Source organism: Dendrobium catenatum, unplaced genomic scaffold, assembly GCF_001605985.2.
Source record: "Dendrobium catenatum unplaced genomic scaffold, ASM160598v2 fragScaff_scaffold_827, whole genome shotgun sequence".
NCBI lineage: Eukaryota > Viridiplantae > Streptophyta > Magnoliopsida > Asparagales > Orchidaceae > Dendrobium > Dendrobium catenatum.
Window position 1 is genome coordinate 257,871 of NW_021319289.1, and position 24,582 is coordinate 282,452.

Here is a 24,582-nt window from a genome sequence, read left to right on the forward strand (position 1 = left end):
CCCTCATAAGAGAAATGAGGGGCTATTTATAGTTTTCTTAGAGTGGCATGGCCAATAAATAGGAGGAAGATCAAGGGCGAAGGTGGAGTGGTTCGGATGGACGGTCGATATTGAATCCCTTGATCGTGTACCATTCATTAGACATTTGAAGGTCTTAATGATGTCGGAATTCAACGATCTTGGGCTCTTTGGATTCGTCTCGTCGAGCCGCTCAATTCGACTATAAGCATGTAATGTTTAGAAACTGTTTGGTAATCCAAATTGTGGTTTGAACCCTCTAACAACACTTCGGATCCTTGATTTAGACCCATTTGAGCTCGGATTGAGTCGAATTTGGGGTTCGTATTTCCGAGACGATCAGTTCGACTGTAAGTTTGCTAAAATCGGAGTTTAGATGATCCCGGATATAATTTTTGGAGTTTTCAGATTGATTTTGCCTCGAGATTCATGCCCGATCAAGATAATTTTTTGATGATATATCAAACCTCATGCATCACTTATCAAGAATAACTAGAGAAAGAGAATTCGTAAAGCAAACCCTAAATAGTTATAAATTGTAATAAGGCTAATGGTGATGATTCTATTGTTACTAATTGAATTTGGGTTACTAGGAAGGAGGCAAGTTTTGCCTATGAATCATCCAAAACTAATGAAGATAACACTAAACAATAGACATTGTCATTTCTAGGTCATCTAAGATTTTTCAGTAGTGAAAATTTCCATGCACAAAATATGTCGAATGATGAATTAGATAAAAAGGTGAAGCACATATGCAATAGAAATGCCAGTGACGCTGACCAGATGCATATTTTCAATGCCACAGTGCAAAATAACATAATGGAACCAACACCTTATATTCCACTTTAGCATCATCTACAATTCATTACGTTAAGAATTCCACTGCATAGACAAAGCTTCCAAAACAACTTAATATTCAAAAGTAATAATATCCTCATTTTCTCTATGCTTAACATTGCCATATTATCTTGACGCAGAGCTGAACCTCCACCCGATTCAAACGGGTTATTAAAGTAAAGCCCACCCAGACCGGACTAGCAGGCGTCCGGTCCAATTTGCCTCGAGTCTAAGGGTGTATTAAATCTTATTTGAAGTCTATATATATTTGAGAGCTCTTAAGGACAGGATAGAGACTTTTGCATAATGTTTCCTTTCTCGCATTCAGTCCGTGAGTGCCTGAACCCTGGGTTGGAAGCCAGGTGGTGATCTTGCCATTTAATAAAGTTCTTCTTTCTTTCCCCATTGCTCTTCTTCCTCTTGTTTTTCCTGTTTAACGCTTTCTGTCTGCTATTTGAGGAGTCCGTCCAGTGTCATCTGGTATCAGAGCTAATCAGGTAAGGAGTTTCTTTTTTCAACGAAACCTCTTGCTTTCTTATTGCATGGGTTAGGGGCGAACGGATATTGTTCTTCCCTCCGGTGGATTTTGGCGCACTACCCCTACCAACATGCCGCCGAGGAGCCCCAAGAAACACCCCAGAACAAACCATTGGAGAACTGAGAAAGGAGATCCAAAGATTACAAGATCGTTTGGCCGCTGTCGAAGTCAGCCAACAAGGAGAGACACAAAATGAAGTCGAAGAACCACAACCAGAAGAAGCCGATGAAAATCCTTTTCATCGTGAAGAATCAAGCGGGGAGGATGACATTCCCTTAAGGTACCTCCGCCGCGAACCACGAATACATGTTCAAGACTTTGGCATATGCCTTGATCTTCCCGAATTCGAAGGCAGATTAGACCCAGATGAATTCATCAATTGGTTACATACCATTGAACGAATTCTTGATTACAAAGAAATTCCACAAGAATGCATTGTCAAGCTCGTAGCCATCAAGTTTAAAGAAAATGAGTCGCTATGGTGGGAGGATCTAAAGTGATCCCGCCAAAGAGAAGGGAAGTCGAAGATCACGACATGGGCCAAGATGACTAAAGAACTTCAAAGAAAGTTCTTGCCTATGCACTACCGCCAAGATATGTTCATACGGCTACATAATCTACAACAGCACGAGCTAACCATAGAATGGTTGATGTAGACAAAGGGGGGGGGGTCAACTTATGTCCAAAATAAATCAATTTTGGCCTCCCTCGAGTTTACAAGCTCAATAAATTTTGAGCTGGAATTTAACCCATTTATGAGCTGGTTTTTAGTTCATTTATTGAACTAAAGGTTAGCTTATTATTAGCTAGGTTTTAGTTCATTTATTATCTTATTTATGTAGCTTTATCTTTTAAAATTCAGTGCTTGGCCTCTTGGGTTCCCGTGCCTTGCCTCCATGGTTCCCACGGCTACCTCTTTAGTTTCCGGTGCTGGGTGGCCTTTCCCGTGCCTTGGTGCTTCGGTTCTGTGCGTATCTCTTGGGTTTCCGCGGCTGCCTCTTCGGTTCCTGGCTGGGCTGCTTCCCGTGGCTATTTGGGGGGCTTTTCCGTGGCTTTGGTGCTTCGTTTCCGGCAAGTGACTGTTGGCTTTTCATATTCCCTATTTAAATAAGCTTAAATTAATGTTATGTGATTGTTTGTATTCCCCCTTTCATACCTATAAATATGAGGGGTTATGTAATGTTATGTGATGTGATTTTTGGAAATGTAAACCTGCGGGTTTCATTGGAAAAGCTTGCGAGCTTTGTCCACTTCTTCTTCTCATCCCCTCCGGAAATCTTGCGAGCTCTTTCCAACCTTTCGTCTTGGCTTCTAACCTCTTTCGTCTCTCCGCAAGTGTCACTCCACCTGTATCTTTCTTCCAAGTGCAGCAACTTTAGGGTGTCTTGTAAGAGTCCAAGTTTGTTTGAGTCAAAGTTTGTAAGTCTTTCATTTTTATAATATTAAAGTTTGTTTTAAGCATTTTATGTCTTTATTTTGTATCTAGAAAGTTGTTCTTTTTGTGATAAAAAAATATAGGGTCCCCTATATTTTTTGCTCGCATCAAGGGTACGCCGCAAAATTTGAACAATTGGGTCTTAAATGGCAATTGGAAGAACTGAAAGAAAGCACGATCGCAAGATTCTTGGGAGGACTAAACTCGTCTATATCAAACATTGTCCAACTCCAGCCTTATTGGACCTTGGCCGATGTAATCAACCTCTCTTTGAAGGTAGAAAAGCAATTGAAGCAAGGAAAATGAAGAAATCCCATTGGAGATCAGCTGGCGGGAACAAGTAGCTCGAATGGTCCTGGACCAGATCGAAGAAAAACCCCACCAAACGTAGCCATGGGTTCGGTTCGTCCACGTTTGGCCACGAACAATCCTACCACCTATTCGTTTCTCGCTAGAAAATGTTTTAAATGTCACGGGTTCGGCCTCATCGCAGTTAATTTCTCCACAAGGCGATTGGTCACATTAGTGGAAGAAATTCCCCCGGATGAAGATCAGTGTGAAGGAGATGCAAACAACCCACAGGAGATGGAACAAATCATACATGCGGATGACGGAGAACTGCTCGTAGTCAGGCGCCTTTTGAATATTCATTATGAACCTGAACACAAGTGGTTGAGGCATAATATTTTCAGAACGAGATGCACCGTCCAAGGCAAAGTCTGTAATCTAATCATCAATAGTGGTAGCTGCAAGAACGTGGTATCTTCTTTAATGATAGAGAAACTACATCTGATGACACAATTACATCCGCAACCATATAAACTAGCCTTGCTAAAGAAGGGCAACAAAATTGAAGTCAACCGACAATGCCTAGTACAATTCTCTATGGGCAAGAATTTTCAAGAACAAGTACTTTGTGATGTAGTACCAATGGATGCATGTCATATACTGATGGGCCGACCATGGCAATTTGACCAAAGAACGACCCACGATGGGTTTCATAATACTTATTCCTTTCAACAGGATGGTCGAACCATGGTATTAACACCATTCAATGATACCCAAGCCAGAGAATTTCCGGACCAAGCTGATAAATGATCTCACACGCCTCCACCTGCAACCCAGTCAGCCAACTTGTTCGTTCAGTCCATTAACGCCGCCCAAATTGGATTTATGTTACTGCTATTGACCGAAAATAATAGTAAAAAATAGCAGCATCCACCAGAGATACAACCTCTTATGCAGGAGTTCATGCAAGTTTTTCCTGACAAGCTTCCAAAGGGTTTGTCGCCCATTCAAGAGATTCAACATGCCATTGATTTTTTACCAGGATATGTTATTCCTAATAGGCCCGCTTACCGAATGTCTCCCCAAAACTATGAAGAGTTACAAAGGCAAATAAAAGAACTGATAATTGCAGGCTTTGTGATACCTAGTGCCAGTCCCTGCGCCGTACAAGCTCTCCTAGTTCCCAAGAAAAATGGCACGTGGCGTATGTGTATCGATAGCAGGGTCGTTAACAAAATCACCATCAAATACAGGTTTCTTATTCCCCGTGTAGACGATTTATTTGATCAACTAAGTGGTGCTTGTGTCTTTTCTAAATTAGATCTCAGAAGCGGCTACCATCAAATCAGACTGAGGTCTGGGGACGAATGAAAAATAGCATTCAAGATACGAGATGGACTATATTAATGGACTGTAATGCCATTCGGGTTATCCAACGCACCTAGCACCTTCATGCGTCTTATGAATCAGGTTTTTCATTCCTTCTTAAATAAATTTCTTGTTATTTATTTTGATGATATTTTGATTTACAATCAGAACATGGAGAACATTTGCAACATCTAAAACAAGTTTTTCAAATACTATTAGAACAACGCTTGTTCGCTAATACTACCAAATGTGAATTCCTAGTGAACACCATCAAGTTCTTGGGCTTTGTCATCTCACCTGTAGGACATGAAATGGATTATGACAAAGTTAAAGCCATTCAAGAGTGGCCAACACCGACCTCTATAAATTACATCTGGCGGTTCCACTGATTGGCATCTTTTTACCGTCGGTTCATTAAGAACTTTAATTCCACTGCAGCTCCCCTAACCAAAATCCTTAAGAAACCGCACTTTGAATGGACCAAGGAAGCCCACAACAGTTTCGAACAACTCAAAAGCCTGATACAATCAGCTCAGGTTCTAATACTTCCAAATTTCTCTCAAGTCTTTGAAGTTGAATGTGATGCATTTAACAATGGCATCGGAGCTGTACTAAGTCAAGGGGGACATCCTATAGCCTATTTTAGTGAGAAACTAAATGAATCCCGTCAAAAATACTCCACGTACGACAAAGAATTCTACGCCATTGTCAGAGCCTTGCAATATTGGAGCCACTATCTACTAGGGCAAGAGTTTGTTCTCTTTACAGACCACCAGTCTCTCAAACTCAATGGAAGATATGCTAAATGGGTGGAATATCTATCTTCTTTTCACTACTCCCTAAAGTACAAATCTGGATCCTCCAATCAAGTAGCCGATGCCCTTAGCCGACGATTCATGCTGCTAAATACATTACAAGTAAAAACTATTGGATTTGAGGTTATGAAGGAATTATACGAAAAAGATCCTGATTTTTCCAATATATGACAGCATTGTCAAATTCAACCATACAAACTCTTCCATATCCAGTAGGGTTATCTGTTTCAAAGGAATAGACTATGTGTACCCCAAAATTCGATGCGAGAAGTTATTATTTTTTAAAACCATGACGAAGGGCTATCCGGCCATTTTGGTAGAGACAAAACCATTGCTATGGTTCAAGAAAATTTCTATTGGCCTTCCTTAGATAGAGATGTGAACCGATATGTTCAGCGATGTAATATTTGTAAAAGGGCCAAAACAACACAACACAATATCAGCCTTTATCTGCCCCTACCCGTACCCAACTCACCAAGGACAAATGTCAGCATGGATTTTGTGTTAGGACTCCCTCGCACCCAACGGAAAAAGGATTCCATAATGGTCGTGGTTGACCGTTTTTCAAAAATGGGACATTTCATACCTTCCCACAAAACTTCGGACGCTTCTCATGTGGCTAGAATTTATTTTCATGAAATAGTTAGATTGCATGGCATACCCAAAACAATCACATCTGACCGAGATGTCAAATTCATTAGACATTTTTGGAGAACGTTGTGGTCAAAACTGGGAACTAAGCTACAATTCAGTTCTACTACTCATCCTTAGACAAATGGGCAAACATAAGTAGTTAATAGAAGTTTGGGAAACCTCCTAAGATGTTTTGTTGGAAAAAGCATTCGCTTATGGGATGAAATTCTGGGACAAATAGAATTTGCTTACAATAAATCTCGTAATCAATTGACGGGCCGGAGTCCTTCTGAAATTGTTTATGGACAAAATCCTACGGGACCTCTTGAACTAACACCACTTGTCTCTTCTACAGTTCATAGCATAGATGTTGAAGCCCGCGTCAAAGAAATACAACAACTCCACAAGCAGGTTCAACAACAAATTCTCAAACAAAATGCTAAGTACCAAAAGCAAGTAAACAAGTCTAGACGATTTGAACATTTCAGCAAAGGAGATTTAGTCTGGATAAGATTAAACAAAGAAAGATTCCCCAACAAAAGATTCAACAAGCTCCAGCCAAAAGCAGAGGGACCTTTTCGTATCCTTAAATGCATTAATGATAATGCTTTCCAAATTGAACTACCTGGGAATTTACAAATCTCACCTATTTTTAATGTTGCAGATCTTTCACACTATTATGACTCAACCGAGACTTCCAATTCAAAGATACAAGGCAAGGAACAGCAAATGAGCTATATGGAAGCCAACATTCAAGGCCATCATACAGCGGAATCTTCTCAAGACCGGGCGAATGACGCAAGAGCTGAACCTCCACCCGATTCAAACGGGTTATTAAAGCAAAGCCCACCCAGACCAGACTAATATGCGTCTGGTCCAGTTTGCCTTGAGTCTAAGGGTGTATTAAATCTTATTTGACGTCTATATATATTCGAGAGCCCTTAAGGACAGGACAGAGAGTTTTGCATTATGTTTCCATTCTCGCATTCAGTCCGTCAGTGCCCGTACCCTGGGTTGGCAGCCAGGTGGTGATCTTGTCATTTAATAAAGTTCTTCTTTCTTTCCCCATTGCTCTTCTTCCTCTCGTTTTTCCTGTTTAACACTTTCTGTCCGTTGTTTGAGGAGTCCGTCCGGTGTCATATCTTCACCTCAACAAGATGCTACATATATAACTTTATTTTTAGGAATAGTTATCTACTATCAACTAAGATAAAGAATGAAGGATTTAAAATATTATGAATCAGGATTATCTCAAATAGAATCTTTTAAGTTGAAAATGGAAGTAAGCCAAAAGTTCTTTTCTATTCATTGAATACTCTGAGAGGTGCAAATTAACAAAATTGCTCCCATGTCAAATTCAATATTTCAACTGCCTTTTTTCTTGTGAGTTCATCTTTGCTCTTTTTCACGTTACCCAAAAACTGTAGGATAATTGCAAAAGCACAGACCCTTAGCATGGAGTTTCATCTTTTGCTCGCATGTGAGGTGAAAGAAAAAGTCATAATCCAAATCCACTTCTACGAGGAAACTATACACGGACAAAAATAGTGCCATCATTAGCCAAATACGTACAAATACTTGAAAACCTCATTCAGCCATATTCTCCGAGGACACAAAGAGCAAACATTCCAAATAGCTCAACCGTTCAAAGTACATGCGATCAGCTATCAAACACAAATGCAACTAATAAAGGTAAAAATATGACCCGAATTTCATACATCATCCTCAAAATCTAAAAAATTTCCGAATTTATGAAGATTGAAAGAACAAAACAAAGCACACCCCTGCTTACAGAATCATCACCTACACTTAGCAGCTATACTATGATAATGCCAATAATGAGAAATCCTACGAAAATCCAATGATGAATGGAGATCAACGAACACTAGATCGGCGCGTAGATAAACGAAATGTGGATCGAAAGAAGCTTACCATATATACTTTCCAGAAGGATCGTTCCACAAAATGCGAAAAAGGAGGTAGAAAGAGGGTTAGGGTTTGCGAAAGAAGAATGGAGTAATTGCGTGATAGCTCATCTGCTGATTTGAACAAGAGCTGGAAGAGCAATTTTGTTCATTTCTGGAAAAGCTTTACTATGCCTTAAGATTACAAGTTACAGGTACTTGCTAGCAATAACCTGAAAGCATTTCAGTGACCCACAACCATTTAGTGGTGTTGGGATTTACTGTTAGAATCTAACAGCGAGCACCATTAAGTAAAAAATTCCTTGGATAATTTCCCTGCAGGATTAATTATTTTGTGTTGTTACCGTGCGTCGTTCGGAGGTAAATTAGGATATGGCATATCATTTTTTTATTGTGTACTGATACTTGTACCGGATAACATGGCATATTCTGATTCACCTCTTGACGATCCGGTCACTGCACAAAATAATTTCTCCTTCAAATTAGAATGATATCCATTATGTTCAAGATGTCTTTAATATTTTTTATCAGTTTAATTTCTTATTAGAATTTATGTTTTAAAATTATTTGAATAATTTTAATGTCTTCTATATTTCAATATTTATATTATATTTTAAATAAATATATTATAAATTAAATTTATAATAAAAACTCATGGTACACAAAAAATATAGACAAAAATGCTAAGAGATGTTAAAAAAACTTGGAATTGTTATGCGCCAAGAATAATAAAAAGTAAATTCTCTCATAAAATAAGGTCATGTTTTAAACAAGGCTTTGAAATCGGACCGGTCAATGAACCGGAAGAAGAAGATGTTAGCAGTTCGATGGTTCGACCGGGGTCGAACCGGATTACGTAATAAATATTTATTATATATAAATATGATAATGATTTATTAATTGTTATAGTTTGAAAGGATTCAACCATATAAATTTTTATCAGACATATACAAGATGTCAAAATGCTAAACTCCACTTGCACTAAAAATTTGAACAGATTTATATTCTTTACAGTACAATACATTTGCAATCATTCAAACAGTTTTGACGCCAACATTCGAATAGAATAAGAGTAGGGGAGGTTGGAATTTTGGTTTCTGCTTGTGTGTGAAGCAAATGGCGTGAGTAACAGAGAAGAATGGGAGCAGCAAGTGATCGTGTGTAAAGATTTATAGCCTTGTGATTTCAAACTTTGAGAAAATCTAAACAATACTATAAATCAGGTTAAGGAAACACAATCCAAGGAGAAGTAATACCGTATTACAGCGTTTATTAAAACAAATCCAAAATTCATAAATCAAAAGTTGTTTTTAGGTATTGAAATGCTCAAATGCCACCACAATCTCACAAAAGTCGATAATACATATATACTCACCGCAAGCGATTTTGCTTCTCGAATTAGATGAGACGCCGGAGGCGGAGAAGACGAAGGAGGCGGAGAATGTCAGCCACGCGAGAAGAATAGGGTTTTTTTTTTTCGCGCCTTGCAATGCCACACGAACGAATACAAAGGATCCGCTATCCGCTCATAACGCATCCCAACCGTCCATTTTTTTTAGCAAACTGACCAATTACAGGAAACCGGAACCGGTTCGCCGGTTCGGCGGTCGAACCACCGATTCGAGCGGTTTGATGCCAGTTTTCAGCAAAAAAGGTTTTAGTTTGAACCGTGATCGGCCGGCCGGCCGGTTCGCGGCTCAACCGGTTGAACCGGCCAGTCCGGTCCGATTTTAAAAGCCTTGGTTTTAAATGAATATGTTATAATTTTTTTTGTAAAGATATTCGGCCAAAATTTAATTAGAACGTTATCAAAGTCATTAATTTATTAGATAAATATAATATAAAAATTAATTAAATTTGATATTACTCTCATCTAAAAATATAATTCAACAACTTTAAGATATATCTTGGATTAAAAATATAATTTTAATATATGAAGTTAATTTTCCGTCAACAACACAATCGATACTGGTAAACATATACATCACTTTTCAGAAATTTTTGTACTAAAAATGGTTGTATAAAACAGTAAAAAGCCGTCCCAAATGAAACTTTAATGAGAACAAGATCATTTGAAGTAAAGATGAGATTTGAACATGAAGAAAATGATGTTATTGCTATTGGTCTTAGGCTTCAGTTGGGACGGCTTTTTTACTGTTTTTTAAAGCAATAAAACAGCTGTCTCAAATGAAGACTTAGGCTTCGTTTGGGACGGCTTTCTTCCTGCATCTTAAAGCAGCTTTTTAATACAAAATTTAAAATTTTTGTACTAAAAAGCCGCTTTAAGAAGCAGGAAGAAAGCCGTCCCAAACGAAGCTTTACTCTCTTTATATGCTATAGTAATCTAAATGGGAGCTTCTTATGCGATGGCCTAAAGCATCTACTTTTGGTAAAGCCAAAACTAATAGCACCTTTTCTTTGAAGGAGTGGAATATACTAAGTCTATGACATTCCCTTTCAATAAGCACAAACAAGAAAACAAAATTTTATCTATTTATTCTCCAAATATTTCTACAGCCTAAAAAAATGGAATATTCAAATATTTACATTTAAAGAGGAAATTTATCCATATCTACAATAAAATAAATGGACCAAAAACTTGGGACAATGAGGCAAAAGACCAGATTTAATCCAGAGATTGTGTAGAATACCAAATACTCTTACCCAAATCAACATATCCTTCATCTTCATGGCCCTCAACATCTTCACTTGCTTAACTTCCATGTTCATCATAACTTTAGTCACATAATCTTCAAACATTACAGATGATTTAAAACATGTAAAGAATATTTGGCAGGTTTAATGTTCTCCATAAGCCATCTCCTATTTTGGTCAAAATGCCAACTAATTGCAGCGAGTAGTTCATCTGTTTCAGGCTTTCTTTGGAGCAGCTTTTTATTATTTTTTAAAACATTTTTTTTTTTAAATAAACTTTTTTGTTTAAAAACTACTTTAAGAAATAATAAGAAAATCGTCCGAAACGAAGTCCGAATCTTGACATCAGAAACATGTCTAATCAGATAAATGCAAATGTTTCTGTTCCTCCGAAACAAACTTCAAAGCAGGCATCGTATTCTCCAACCAAGTTTCTCTTCAAATATTGGGATAAGAATCAATATGATGACCCAATTTCTTACAGTCATGATAAAGAAACCTATTCCAACCTTCCCAAAAAAATGGCTTTACAGACACTTGAAGCAGGAGACTTTCCGAATCCTCTATAACATAATTCCAGAAACAGCTATTGGGGATAGAATGGAGTCCTAAAGAGTTTAACAGAACGATGTCATTTACTCTATGCTGAATTGTGCATAAAGAACTGGTAGTGGGAAATGGAAAGTGGAAGTAAATCCAAAAAATGACACGCTGAGATTGGTCGAGTAGTTGGAATCCCTCTTTAAAGATTCTTTTCATGAAGTTAAATCACTATGATTTCCATACTGGATGTTATTTTACATGCTATGTTTGTTGTTTATGATAATTGAAAATAGATGTTTTCATGGAATTAGAAGTCTCTAATCTTCCTCAGTTGTTATAGTTTTATCTCACATCTTTTCAAAGTTGCAGAAATTCAGTTGACCGATGACCATCATGTTCAACATGCTTTTGTGATAGTAATTAATTATATTACTATGAAGGCTACTTACCAAAGCCCTACATGAGGTCCTGGTTGGATACCCATTGGGTACCCACGCTCCGCATGAGCAGGCTTCATCCACCCACACCCACTCATGGTGAGTTTCCGGATGCCGTACCCACCCATACCCACTCACTTTCCACGCTTTTTGAATGAAGTTCGCCACGAACTGTTGGCCTTGAGGCTTGTTGCCCTTTACTCTGACTTCAAACTTTCAATCTGCATATCAGAATTTACTGTGTTTGTAGCGCAGTTCAGTGTTGTGCATTGCATAGTGAGGATTGCGTGTAATATACGGCATACAGTAATTAGCAATGTAAATCGGTTTATTCCCCGATCTTGAGTACCCACCCATGAGGTCATGAGCATACCCATACCCACCCATACACATTGAGTATTGGTGAGTATTTGATTGGGTGTGGTTATGGGTACCCAATGCAGAACTCTGTTACTTACATTAAACCTTTGTTACATGAAAATAGCAGCTTAAACGGTGGTGAACTCTCCAGTGCAAGTAATTTCCAAAAACATCGAACTGTTTAGGCCTCAAGTCATGGAACAAATTCTCTTATATTCATTTAGTTGAAGATTTTCAGGAACACTTGAACTGAATCAGCCTCTTTTACCTATTTAGATATGATCTCTCAGCATGGCAAAAAGTTCAATTTCCACAAAAACTACATTCAGCACATCCCCAAACCTCTCAGCTACCCAATTTTGTGAACATTTAGTTTGTGCCACTACTTGCTACTGATAGCATTGCCATGTCAACTATTAAGGAGAACTATTGGAGTCTCCTTGGTCCTCTGCAAACTCTTCTCTGTACATCTCTTCTATCATGGGTTTCCATAACCGAACACGAGCATTTATGAACCAATTCGAAATCTGAACAATTCAAAAACAAATACAAGTAACGGATACTGGATCATGCAGCAGGCCTTTTAGAAATAACAGAATACTTTAAAGAAGCAAAATTACTTGGTTTCTTGTCAAGCCTGTTTGCGAAGCCAAGAAAAGCTTTTCATTGTCACTTGGGTAACTGGAATGGAGAAGAAAACATCAAATCTAAATGCAATATTAAGGGAAATAAAAATGATGACATGAAATAAAAGCTTACGGGTGAAGAAAATGCTCGAAAAGCCAAGCTCGAAGCACCATAACTGAGTCTTCCGGTAGTCCTCTGAGTGGCCTCCAGATTTGTCCAACATGGATCAAGCCCAGGTGTTGCAGTGATTCCCTCTTTGGTTTAAGGTTTTTTGGCATATCTTTGGAAAAAGCCTCTCTTGAAGACTCTATATGATTGATAATGGATTCCCTAAGGTTAGCAAAATGTTTAGACATTGCTCGTGAGGTAAGAGCTGTGTATGCAGCAGCAGACCCAGGACCACCTACAGCTTCAAAGGATGTTACTAGTTCATCCATTCGATGGAAATATATCTTCTGTCGCTTCTCAAGCTGGAAAGTTGTATAGTTAAGAGTTAATTTCGTGGGAACTATCGATTAGAACAGTAAGGCCCCACATCTACATCTAAATCTGTCAATTATTTGGTAATAGAAGGAATTTACTTTCACTCAAATGTTTAAATAAAATTAAATCAAGCAAAGGTGATGAAAGTGAGGTAAATAAGTATATTTACTACGACATCAACAGACACCATGGTAATATAAACTTAACAATTGTGTTTCTTCCATTCACTTTATGTTTTAATTCATCTACAAAAGATGGACAGCATATGACTTCATTTCGGATGGCTTTTTTATTGCTTCTTAAAGCAACTTTTTAGAATTTTTGTACTGGAAAGTTGTTTTAAGGAGTGGTAAGAAAACAGTCCCAAATGAAGCCTATATTTTCATTCACCACCAATCAATTGGATGAAATTTTTTGCTTAATGAGGTTATGAAATAATGAGACATTAAACAATCTCGTCTTCTTCAGTCAAGAGAATTTCAGTGGTGTTGATGAGATCCTCATCCTACCAACCAATTATTCATTGTTTAAAAATTTGCAAATACAATATCACCAACAATCAAACATAAAGAAATTGCACATTAAACATCAATCTTTTTTAGAGAAAAACTGGCATTAAATATATAACAAATAGGGAATTGGAAGACCAAACCTCTTCCTGCAGAGTAAAAAGTTTATTCATTCTATTGACCTCTTGTTCTTCCCTTGACAAGTGCACAGTGTGTGCGTTCTCTTTAATCTGATTCTTCCTGTGCGCATCCTTTTCTGAAGATGGCTCGGGAACAAAGTTACACACACAAACAGCTTCATCAAGTAACTGCTGAGCTGCTTTAAGATATGGAGACTTCTGAAGAACACTCATGACTGGCGCCATGTTATCGAACTTCGTATTTGAGCATCTTGAATTATAGATACTACCATCCACATCTTGATCACATATAATGCCGTCATCACTTAAACGTTCGGCGCAAGAACAAGAGGGCTCACACATAAGTTCAATCAAAGATTTGTTTCTCATAACATTTTCTACCATCTGTGCTTGATTATAATCGTATGGCCTAACATTGTTAGGCTCCAGCTCCAGCTCAGGTCCAAGGCTTAGTGACAAGCCATGGCCCTGTATATGGTCAAAGCTTGAGAAATCATCCTCTTTACATCTCACTGAAAAAGGCTCAACAGATCTACGGATCTGTGTGTCATGAGGCTGAAAGCTGGATGGTAAGCTATGAGGCCGAACCAACCCACGATCTACACTATTCCAGTGAGAGCAATAACAAATTCCTCCAGGATGAGATTGTCGGTTATTCATTTCTGAGACACCAATCGGTTCCTTTGGTAACTCTTGTGGCACCATGGCTGAAAGTGTTGTAACGGAATGAGTGTTATTAATGGTTTGAAGTAAAGAATGACAATGCAAAATAAATACTTTGAGATATTTTTCTACCACTTCATTTTCAGAAGAGAGAGCAAGTAGAATGAGAAATTGTAGAGACCTCTATGCATTAGTTGTAAATATGAAAGGCCAACATGGTTAGTATGGAGAAAAAAATGTAAAATGATCTGAAAATTAAGAATGTTTTAGCATAAAGAGAAGAGCTGAGCTATCTTTCCACATAGTATAGTTCTTGGTATGGTTTTCAACTTATCATACACAATCTATCTTAAGGGGGTAAAAAAAAAAAGCAAAAGCTTTATGTCCTAGAAGAAAAAAACAAGTATACAACATCTATGTCCCATCATTGTCCCTTTGGGCATCATATTAGGGTTTGGATTGAAAGGTAAAAGTAGAGTTGATGCACCTAAAATGAAGGAATGGCATGCTAAGGCAACTGAAGGAGAATTGGTAAAATATCAATAAACCAGAAGAAAACTAGAGAATCCTACGTTAACTTGGTGCCCAGCTTTCCACTAACAATAAATAAGACCTAAACTTAAAAAATAGAGAAAAAATAGAAACATGATGAAAAGCATTAAAAACAAAGGCTTCAATTCAACAGAAGCAACTCTACAAATTCAATTTAAACCTGAGAAGGAATGAGAAGAAAATGCAGTTACTTCAACCGAAGCCCTTCCTCAGCCAAGCCGTCTTCAACCTCCTTCATAAGAACCAAAACCCTCACCAAGTTTTCATGACTAACAAAAAGAAGATAACTTCAGAAGAAAGGAAGAGGGCAAAACCAAATTAATAGCAAAAAAGAGAAAGAGGGAAGAAAAATTGGGCAGATATTAAGCGGTCCCCTACCTGATCAGCAGTAAAGAGACCAAAAGGCCAAACAAAGGAATCAAAATTTAATCTTTAGTGCTTTGCTGCTGGTGACTTAAAAAAGGTCACTGACCCAGCCAATGCCCTCTTCCTCCGTGTCCATCTGCGCCTGAAATGATAGAAGTTGTGTAAAAGAAAGAGAAGATAGAGAGGGTGGTGAGAAAGAGGTGGGGAATTGAGATGTTTGTAAGAGGATGTCTTACTCTGTGAAAGCGAAGGGGCAATGTCATTGTCAGTTTGGCGCAAAAGGACCGTCTTTCTCCATTTTGGCAATAGAATGACTCAGAGATTGAGAAAGTTTGTTGCAGAAAAGCTAGAAATAAGCTCGATTGGGAGAAGCTTTCTTGCGATCGTGATGCTTAATCAGATTGTTACTCTAATTACTTACCGTGAGAGATTTGGTTTTGGTTAGGAAATGCCAGGCTTCATGCCCAAAAAAGACGAAAACACACAGAATTAATCGGATGATGATGTTGATTTCTTGGAGTTAGTAAGAAATTTGTTCATGCCAAATGCTGGAAAATAAAAACAAAAAAATGGCCTGAGATTTCGTATGATTAGGGTTAGTTACTTAGTTTGCCTCTAGTAGATCCTTCATGCGTCTAATTGGCGAGTTGTTCTTCACCAATAAATTTGAAATTTTGAGTGAATGCAAATTCTTTAATTTTTTTTTATTAAAAGTCTAAACTTCCAACAAATAAATTAAGATGAATTACATTATCAATAAATCATTTATACACTCCAATGGCTTCTTCTTCTTCCTCTTTTATGATCAATTTGTTATGCATTAGTCATTTGTTGAGATATTTATTATCATATTTTAATGCAATATGTTATATTTAACTTTGTCATTAATATGTGATTAAAACTCAACTTCATCAAGCATGTATTTCATGTATTTTTATGCACATTTGAATAAAAATTTTTCAAAATTCAAATTTGGACTATTCAAACTCTTATTCCAACAAACTTATAGTAAGACTGAATATATATATATATATATATATATATATATATATAAAAGACAAACTCATTCATAACAAAAGTATTCAATCAAACCCCAAAGGAGCTAAATTCAAACACATAAAATATATTTGAAAATTTTAGGATATTATTTGAAAGATCAAATAATTTTTTAATTTTGCATGCTTATAACCAAATCAAGCATCTTGGCGAGACAAATGCAACGACCCAAAATTGTTTAATTCTAACATTATCAAGTCACTTAAATGTCAAAAGGAATGGTCTATGATCATGAGAATTAGTAGAGGTTGTCTGATAGAGTATTCTAGATTTTGATTATACTTATTGGACATGTCACTCTTAAAAATATATAAATAAGCTCTACTCCTTACATGAAGGGGGAGCTCAATTGAAATTTAGGAGACCTTAGAAGCTTAAAAATACTCAAAGCTCGACCCAAAGACCATTGCTAGATAATCGATTGGCTATCACCATATGACCATCACCACCAGAACACTTGTAAAAACTACTTCTACAATGATTGGATTGCTTGATGACACAAATAAAACATGGTAATATTTATATGTTCATTACATGCTCGTTAAGTCTCTGTGAATATTTTTTAAGTTACTCATGTTTAATTTGATCTTAAGAAGTTGTAGAAGGAATTTGAAATTTAAAAATGTGTCCAATAGGAAATTTCTTGGGAGCATTGTGGAGTTTGAGGGAAGTAGCGTCATTGCGTTAAGGTATATGTCTTGAGTACTAAAAAAATTTTCCAAGGAGTGTTATAGTGCTGAAATGGATGCATTGTGACACTGTGCTCTTTATCTACTAGAATAAAATTTTGGATGCATGGAGAGTGCTATAGCACTGAGGCTTTTGTTTATGAGAAGTTATTATAATGAATTTTTCTTTGGAAGTGATGTGACATTGGAAAGTTAGTGTCATAGCGCTACGTAAAGTTAAGTGTTTTGTATAAAAAATATAAATCCATTTCCTCACCCCATCCTTTTTTGTTTCTGCCATCCCATAGACAGAGAGGAGCTAGGAGAAAAGAAGAAAAAAGGGGAGAAAAAATGAGAAGAAAATTTAAGGTTTGGAGGCTGTAGAGCCAATTTGGTCTGTCGAGCCAGTTGAGAAAATGATTTATATTGAGGCAGGTTATTGATAAATTGCTTTAGATTTCTATTTTGACAAATATGTGGGTATTTATGGGGTTTTATTTGATTTGGTTTGAAACAAACACAATTTTACGAAGATTTAGAAAGTTTTCATCGTATAATTTTTGGTATATTGTAGAATGGAATATTCTTGTCATGTTACTAGGAAAAATATAAATTTTCATTTGATTTGCATACTTTTTCAAGTATTTCTATAAATTTGTTGACATTTATAAAAATTGCTAGAGTATAATAAATGCCTCAAAAGGATACAATGAATAATCCTAATAAATGATTTTCTGATTAGTTATTATTTAATATCTCGTGCCCAGTTTTGAAAATTAATATAGTAACCATTAATCTCATAAATTAATATAGACGTCAATTTAATGAAATAATGACCTATCATGTCATAGTAGTAGTTTATCGAGGCATCGGCCAGGCCGATTGACACTGTTCAAAATATCGGCCGGAAAATAGTTCTGGGAACCGTCCAGGACGATCAAAATTGGTCTGATCGTCCCGGGACGATCTGGCGATCGGCCGGGCCGATCTTAGTATTATAAAGCTGAAATCAGTTGTTTTGAAGAGAGAGAAAATCATAAAAAAACGAAAATATCTTTTGAGGAGAGAGAAAGTCGAGGGATTTTTGGAAAAAGTTGATTTTCGGACGACGGGGAGCTGTTTTCGTCCGAAGAGACTGTTCGAGAAATTGCTGTATGCAAGGTAAGGCACATTCCGCCTTTCTTAATTTTCAGAACCGTCGTGTTTGGCGGTGTTTTCTGTCCGGATTTTGTTTCCGTTAGTGATTTTCGTCCGTATCTTTCGATTGGTTCAGTTTTTACCACGTAACTTTCTGTATATTGTTGACGTGCCGAGTGTGCACATTTTGGTTATTTTCTGAAGATTTTTGTGCAGGTATTTTTTATTCGACGATGTTTTTAGTCGACTGGATTTTTCTGTGTAATTGGAAATTGTCTGTGCAGTAGAATAAATGTTCTGAAATATTGTTATCTATATTCTGTGCAAATTTGGTATTTTGTGATTTTCAGGAAAAATTGTGTAAATTCTGTGTACTGCCGTTGTGCTGCCCGATTTTTTTCTGATTTCTGATTTGTCCGGATTTATTCTGAATTAATATGCTATATGTATATGCTATAAAAAGGGATTTATAAGGGGCCTGGATCCTATGAGATTCAGTTAGTGTCTGGGAAAAACTTAGATGAGCTCAAGTTGGAGAAATATCTGTTCTTTTCTGAATCCGATGAATTCTGTTGTTCCGGTGCCGTGAGCACACTTAGCTATTAATTACTCAGAGAATTTCTGGTGTCGTGAGCACAAGGGAGACATAAGGGTCAGAATCCGTAGTGATTCTGTTTAGTTTAGTTTAGCTATTAATTAAATATCTGATATCTGATTTGATATGATTCTGATTTCAGTATCTGTTCTGTAAGCAAATCTGATTCTGATTTCTGTACGATATGAATCTGATTCTGATCTGTATGATATGATTTCTGTACGATTCTGATTCTGTTGCTGATATGTCTGATCTGTTCTGTTTCTGATTTGATACGACTTCTGTTTCCGTACAGTTCTGTTTGATTTGATATTTGTTCAGTTCAGTTCTGTTTGATTTGATCTGTCCGTATCTGTTCTGATTTGATCTGTTTCGTTCTGATCTGTCCGATTTGATATTTGTCCGATTCTGTTCTGATTTCTGTACGGATTTGTCTGATGTGTTGGTTTTGAGATTCTGAGAATTTTGATTGGAGGTTTGTTGCTTTGCTGAGCTGTTGAGCTCACTCTTGTTTTCTGGTAGTTTTCAGGTTCTGGGAAAGGAAAGGAAGTCCAGGAATAGATTTCAAAGTCTGATCCGTAGGTATTGTTTTGTACCTTTTGATTTTTGTACAGTCATGGCTTTTCTGCTCTATCTTTTCTTTCTGTCTGAGCCATGTACTATATTTGTAGATGATTGTTTTGAGGAAAAAGAAAAGATATATGTTTTGTTCCGCTGTGTTTGATGATTCATAGTAGTTCTGTGTCTGTGTGTCTGTTTGAGTTAAATTATTTGGAAGATTCAGTTCCGAACCAAATTCCATAACCAGATCCTGGTCAGTAGGTCTGTTTGTTCGTTCCAGTCGCGACCCGGTGCGAGCGGGATCCGTTCCGGATCGGGTCGGGTCGTGACACACTCCCTCTCTCTCATCTCAATGCTAACTCTTGTTCTCTCTCTCCCTCCCTCTCTTTTCTCTCTCTCTCTCTCTCACTCTCCCTCTCTTTTCTCTCTTTCTCCCTCTCTCTTGCTCTCTTATATATCTCTCTATCTATCTATCACTCTTGTTCTCTCTCTCTCCCTCTCTCTCTTTTATCTCTCCCTCTCCCTCTCTTTTCTCTCTCTCAATCTCTCTCTTCCTATCTTGCTCTAACCCAAAGTCACAATCAACAAATTAGATCTACCATTACTAAATTAACATTTAATAAATAGAAAATTTAGATCTACCCAAATGATTACAACATTACCTCTTGCATATGTCGAAATTACTACATAAATCATCCAAAATATTTAAAATTCTTGCAAATGTCTAGTGAGAACAAATAATCAAAGAAAACGTTAAAGAATACCTTAACTTACTGATTTTTGTTCAACTCACACGAAACCTAGGGCAGCCGGCGGCGTGAGATTCGGAGTGAGATCGACGACGGCAAGTCACAGCAAAGGTTGACTGAGCGAGAGGCGGCCGGTGTGGGCTCGGCGGTCGGAGATACTTCGTCGGCGGCGACCAACGGAGCGCGATCCAGATGCGGGCGGAGGCGACGGGAGAGCGACCAAAACGAGAGAGAGAAGGAGAGAATAGAAATGAAATGCGAGTTGCGGGTCTGTTCGTTTTAGGGCATTTACCGGCAGTCTTCCGGCGGTCCTGACCGCCGGTACCATTATAACTTATCAGCGGCGGTGCAGCCGCCGTTAAACCGCCGATTTTATATATACGTCCGGCGGTTTGCCGACGGTTTATAGACTGTCGCTAGTACCGACGGCTTTACAGAACAAACCCACCGGTAGGCCGCCGGTAAATGCCGGCGGCGAAACCGCCGGCCAAACTGCCGGTCAATAAACCGCCGGTCAATAAACCGCCGGTAATCGGCATTTTTCCTGTAGTGCAACCATCATTGCTTGGGAATTGTGAGACCTGGTTCCCTTACTGTTCCTCTCTAGCTTGGATTTTCCTCCCAGGATCGTCCGGGACGATAGTGAGATCGGCCAGGCCGATCTGCACTGTTCAAAATACCGTCCTGAGATAAGTTCTGAGAACCGTCCAGGACGATCGATTTTAGTCTGATCGTCCCGGGACGATTTGGCGATCGGCCGGGCCGATCAGCTTAAGGATATATGAAAATCAGCTCGTTTTGAGGAGAGAGAAAATCATTTTAAAACAAAATATCTGATTTGAGGAGAGAGAAAGAGAAAGGGAAAAGAGGAAAAGCTGGATTTTGGAGGCCGCGGAGCGCTTTTCGTCCGACGCTGCTGTTGGAAAAAGTGTAGATCTCGTGGTAAGGACTCCGAATCCTATTTCTGTTTTCAAAGATATTGTGTTTTGACCGAGTTGTGATCTGTTTTGTGTTTTCGTAGTCGAATTTTGGACGTGATTTCGTTTTGGCACAACTTTCACCGCACAACTTTTAGTATGTTATAGATATGATTATTGTACACGATTTGAGTGTTTTCTGCGACGATTTTACCGGTCGAAATTGATTCTACGCGATTTTAATCGAATAGAAAATAATCAGGACTTGGTTTGATTTGGTTTCTATAGGATAATGGTCTTGTATTGATGTCATAGATATTCTACTGTAATTTGGAGAGATTTGAAATTTGTGCCTTTTTGCAGGATTTTTGTGTAAATTTGACCGACTGCCGTTACTCTGCCCGATTTTCGTACGATTTCCGATTTTCCCTGAATTGATAGATTGAATTGATATGTGCATGACCATTGATATGATTACTCTAGATTGCTTTAATATTGATTATTGCATTGATTATCGATTGATTATATGGATACTATTGATACGATAGATCCTGATATGTTATTGATATACATTGATTCGTCGTAATGATTGATTGAATGGATTGTTGCCGTATGGATTTGATTTATCGTAGAATAGATTTCTTTATGGAGCTGATTGTATTGATTTCAATTGACCTGACGATTTCATTGTATAGAGGTTGATTTATTGAGTTGATTCGATTGTTTTATGGATTTCCCTGCTGATAGATATATTGACTGGAAAGTGCTCTATTGATTGAGATGATTTCCCTATTGTAGCATCGTACGTCGTCATTATTGAATTGTCCTCGCTGCCGTGGTGTCATTGAATATTGTATATTGATATCGAGTAAATCGTATTGAATAATTGGATTGACTGATTTGCAAGAGTATTGACTGATTTGATAGATGATATAGATACAACGGATTGACTAGACGACACGATTGATTGAATTGATAGTATTGACTGATAGACACTGCTACGATGATTGGATATTGACTAGAATCACTTATTGATTTGATTGCTGAGACGTATTGATTTATCGATGTTTTTACCGCTGTATTGATTATTCATTATTGATTTTCGTACTGCATTGACTACTGATTTGATTTCCGCTGTGCAGACTTGATTTCATTGACTATGGATTTCCATATTGCATAGATTCATTGACCATTGATTGACTTGATTTTATTGACCTGCATATTGATAGCATCGCCGTGCTTTGATTTCAGTTGTAGGCTTTGGTGACCTGCTGGGCTTTGTAAGCTCATTATATGTGGTTGAAATTTTCAGGTCCGAGCAAGGCAACTGGAATGGAGTTCGATCAGAATGTTAGACGAATCCTTTCACTATTGATTCTGGGGCATCACAGGAATGGTCATATAACCACCATCACCCAGCCATGACCCGCCATCACCTAACCTCAGTCCTCTTATCATAATCACACGATTATGATCATCTAACCAATACGGCCCTAGTACAAGCCTTGTACCACCATTGCCTAACTATGATTCTCTGACTATCAACACTCGACTAGAATCATATGATCACCATCACTCGACCACAATCTTTCTACCACCATTGTCCGACCATGATCCTCTAACCACTATCATTTGACTTTGATCCATGAAATACTATCATATGACTTTGACCTCATGCGTACTCAATCAGCCAATTATGATCATCTGGTCATTATCTCGAAACTTTAGTCCTCTAATAACCATCATTCGACTACAGTAATTTTCATGGTCCAACTATAATTTTAGGACCACAATCACAAAATTATATTCATCAATTGTATCAAATTTTAATTTTATTTTGCATATTTAGTTGTTTTGCTTGTTTCCACTGTTTGATGCAGTTCATGATTTTTTTTTTTTTTTTTTGAAAACAAAACCATTTTACTTAGATTTTTTAACTCCAAGTATTTTACCTCAATTTTTCATCAAATTTTTTTATGGGAAAAAAGTTTTTGATCATCTCTCACATGGTTGAACTGAACCACCTTCCAGACCGGACGTATGACAGCACGCATATCCCACTTGAAGATCCTATAGATCAAATCAAAGAATAATGACAAAAATATGATTCTTTTAAAGCCCTGTCGTGCATATCATTTTGTGTAATAAGAGAGAGAGAGAGAAGAGAGAGAAAGAAATAGAAGTGTAGTTGAAACATTTCTCTTTCTCTCTCTATATAATAGGAATTCAATTATAAAATCTTAGTAATAACTTTCAAAATTTTCATTAAATAAATAAACTAATTTGCATTTATAATATTCATAGTCTCTCTCTATCATTCTCTTCTCTATGTTTCTGCAATATCAGAGGTTGGGATATTCTAATCTGATTTTAACAAGCATAGTTTGAAAAATTGTCCCTGATTGCATAAAATTATTTAAATAATTCATTGTTTTATAATATATTTTATTATTTTTAAAGATATCTTCAAATAAAAATTATATAATTTTTTATTATTTAAATTTAATAGTTTGCAATCAGGACTATTTTATCTGATGCAGTTCATCTGGATCTATTGATTGGGAGCTTTGACTATAAATCAAAAAGTCTTGAGTTCAAATCCTACATATATGATGTGCGTGTGAATTGAGAAATTATTACGCGCGGAGTCCAGACATCCGAACTCCAATCAGAATTAGCCACATTTCCTGCACACTGTAGTACAATTTGTTGCGTGCAAATTGTACACAATGTGTGTACATGCTGTTGTGGCCTATACGGATTAAAGTTCGGACGCAAGTTGTGCCTTTACGCCGCACGTAATAATTTCTCAGGTGAAGTTGCCTTAATTGACCTAAATATAGCCAAAAACTCCACTGTGAATTTGAAACGCATCAGCTAATAGCCATATATCTTGCAGCCCTTTAACTTGCCAATCTTAACGCTGGAGATAAATCCATTAAAAACAACTTTAGGGCATAAATTTTATTATTAAAACCGTGCCAAACGATTTATTGATACTAACCCAAAACTCCACTGTGAAAGTAAAAGGCAAAACCGCCAAGCAAATTAGTTTGAGACCATTTTTTTGCTCTTTTATTTTTCATACAATAGTTATAATTTTATTTGTTTACCACTTTCTTATTATTATTTTTACTATTTTTCAGAAATTTTATGTTAAAAATTTAATTTTTTTTAATATAATAGCTAAGGGATATTTGATTGCCTAAAAAAGGAATATAATATATAAGGAATGCTATGTAAAATGAATATTTTGGAATATATTAGATGAGTGTAAACTAAATAAATAATATTACTTTGTTTGTTTGGTTTAAAGTAAAATGAATGAAATGTAAAATGCAACAAGGTAGTAGTTAGTAGTGGTTGACGACAGCCAGGTGGCAGTGGTGGAGACTATAGCGAGCAATGATCGACGGCCGACGCGTAACGGCGGCCTTCGGCAACAATCGCAATGAATTTTTAATGTATTTAAAACTCGTCCAAATTACAAGAATTTCAAATACACAAAAATAAATAAATGATAATTTCAGATGGATAAAAAATTTACACTGCATTTATTTTACTTTAAACCAAACATCAATATTTTTAAAACCCCTATGTTTGAAATATTTTACTCCCTTTGCATGCAACCAAATAGCACCTAAATCAATTTTATCATAACAACTTCACAACCAATTTTCTAAAATGCCAGAGTTGTCGGAAACATA

At 37.1% G+C, this 24,582-nt stretch overlaps 2 protein-coding genes across 4 annotated transcripts in view; both read right to left on the minus strand.

Annotated features, from left to right (window-relative positions):
* LOC110095535 (c-Myc-binding protein homolog) overlaps positions 1-8,055 on the minus strand; it is a 23,740-nt gene extending 15,685 nt beyond the window's left edge. The window contains exon 1 of the mRNA XM_020821124.2: positions 7,865-8,055. Within this exon, the coding sequence (XP_020676783.1) occupies positions 7,865-7,867 (3 nt within the window). The 5' untranslated portion in view covers positions 7,868-8,055. The remainder of the gene's footprint in view (positions 1-7,864) is intronic.
* Positions 8,056-11,736: 3,681 nt separating this feature from the next.
* On the minus strand, positions 11,737-15,661 carry LOC110095501 (BEL1-like homeodomain protein 11). Of its 3 annotated transcripts, XM_020821068.2 has the most exons (7): positions 15,429-15,661; positions 15,205-15,334; positions 14,987-15,095; positions 13,615-14,318; positions 12,612-12,949; positions 12,473-12,533; positions 11,737-12,379 (listed from the first exon to the last, which is right to left on the minus strand). In XM_020821068.2, the coding sequence occupies exons 4-7, from the start codon at positions 14,314-14,316 to the stop codon at positions 12,269-12,271; spliced, it is 1,212 nt and encodes a 403-aa protein (XP_020676727.1). In that variant the 5' UTR covers positions 14,317-14,318; positions 14,987-15,095; positions 15,205-15,334; positions 15,429-15,661; the 3' UTR covers positions 11,737-12,268. The 3 variants fall into 3 exon arrangements, with proteins under 3 accessions (XP_020676727.1, XP_028552551.1, XP_028552550.1); XM_028696718.1 differs by lacking the exon at positions 15,429-15,661 and having other exon boundaries at positions 15,018-15,095; positions 15,205-15,376; XM_028696717.1 differs by lacking the exon at positions 15,429-15,661 and having other exon boundaries at positions 15,012-15,095; positions 15,205-15,376.
* Between the last annotated feature and the right edge of the window lie 8,921 nt (positions 15,662-24,582).

Excerpts from the sequence above, each read along its gene's own strand:
- LOC110095501 (XM_020821068.2), bottom strand. The coding sequence starts at position 14,316 with ATGGTGCCACAAGAGTTACCAAAGGAACCGATTGGTGTCTCAGAAATG. Across the intron at positions 12,950-13,614 it reads TTTTTACTCTGCAGGAAGAG|CTTGAGAAGCGACAGAAGAT; the intron begins GTTTGGTCTTCC and ends ACAACTTTCCAG. Across the intron at positions 12,534-12,611 it reads TTCGAGCATTTTCTTCACCC|TTACCCAAGTGACAATGAAA; the intron begins GTAAGCTTTTAT and ends TCTCCATTCCAG.